This window comes from Penaeus monodon, chromosome 26 (genome assembly GCF_015228065.2).
Source record: "Penaeus monodon isolate SGIC_2016 chromosome 26, NSTDA_Pmon_1, whole genome shotgun sequence".
Taxonomy (NCBI): domain Eukaryota; kingdom Metazoa; phylum Arthropoda; class Malacostraca; order Decapoda; family Penaeidae; genus Penaeus; species Penaeus monodon.
In genome coordinates, this window is record NC_051411.1 from 34,178,837 (window position 1) to 34,180,448 (window position 1,612).

General features: G+C 32.1%; 1 protein-coding gene across 1 annotated transcript in view; it reads left to right on the forward strand.

Moving 5' to 3' along the window:
• LOC119589675 overlaps positions 1-1,406 on the forward strand; it is an 84,953-nt gene extending 83,547 nt beyond the window's left edge. The window contains exon 39 of the mRNA XM_037938265.1: positions 1,215-1,406. Coding sequence (XP_037794193.1) covers positions 1,215-1,370 — 156 coding nt within the window. The 3' untranslated portion in view covers positions 1,371-1,406. The remainder of the gene's footprint in view (positions 1-1,214) is intronic.
• Positions 1,407-1,612: the final 206 nt, after the last annotated feature.

Genomic DNA, 1,612 nt, shown 5'->3' on the forward strand with positions numbered 1-1,612 from the left:
CCCTCCCCTACCTCACATACCCTCCCCCTTCTTCCTAACCTCTTTACCATCCCTCCCTCCCTCCTCCCTTTCCCTCCCTCCTCCCTCATCCCCTCCTCCCTTATCCCCTCCCCCTATTCACCCTTATTCTAACCTTCCCTTATCTTTTTATCCCTAATTTCCATAATGATAAAAATACGTCGGTGATAGAAAGGGAAAAATTGGGGATTTTTTTCTCATATGTAAAATTCCTATAATTCTCTTGTCTCAGACGATTTGCATAATGTATAAATACAACTGTAGTTTTTTATTATTATTATTAAGGAGTGGATGTAAGGAGAGCCTATGTTTCGCTTGATTTATTAAGTAGTTTTAATACATTTTTTTTCTAAATAAGATGTCTCTAGTAAGCAGACCAATTTTAGGTAAAAGTCCTTTAATATATATATAAATAAAATTCCTTTTTGTGTGAGAAAAAAATCTATAAAGTTCATTGAATATACAGTATAGTTTAAGATTGTTCTTTTTTGCCATTTTATCTATTTCTGTCCATAGGCTCTTGGTACGTTTACTTTGTAGTTTATTTCATGTAAAGAAAAAATATGAAATGTATATATATATGTCTTAGCATGAATGAGCAAAAAAAAAAAAAATGTCCCCTCCCCTCATGTTCATCTAGTATTTCCCTTTTGGGACATGTATATTTTTCAACTTTACGAATAAATGATAGATTTTGCTATGAGAATGAAGCACGCTGTGTATATATCTCTCTCTCTACAATGCTTGAAACTCCTACGTCGGCGTTATGCAAAGTATGCTTAAACAGTTTCATAAGGTGAGTGAAATTGACTGTGTATTAGACTATCTTAGGCTGTTAAGATAAGATAATGTTTGGAATTCATATATAGGGGTCGGAATCATTTGGATATCTTTAAATATGTTTTAAATAGTATTCGAATCCTAATCAAAATTATTAGCATTTGCCAGATATTTCTTTTCAAGATAATATATATGTTTCACAGAATTGTTTATCATCATATCTAACAACAGAGAACGAAATAACAGATGTTTCCAGTTATTTAGTATCTGATATGCTTTATATGCATAAAAGAAATCCATTTCATTGAAGGAAAAAGAAAAGAAAAAAAAAAATCGCACAATTGGAAAATATATTAACCCTTTCGCACCCAGTGACCAGAAACTCACCCGACTTTTTTCTCGTTCTCGATGTCCAGCCAAAGAGCCAATTCTACAACAGCCCAGAAGTCATGTTCCGTGCTGCATACGGAGGTTTCCCTGGCCAGTCCAACATGGCGTCCAACATGGCGGCTTTTGGCACTCCTCAGGCACTCTCTCCCATGCACGAGGAATCACCGCAGTACAAGGAATAAATAAGCAGAGTGTAAGAAATAAAGAAGAGTAAAACATATATATATATATATATATATATATATATATATATATATATATATATATATAATATATATATATATATATATATATATATATATATATAAATTTTCGGGAGTACTTTTATTTTCGTGATTTTGTTAACATACTTTAGAAATTGTTTTGTGGTTGGTTTAATGTTTTGGTATTTTGATAGATCTTTTTTCTTCGAAAAAAAAAAGAA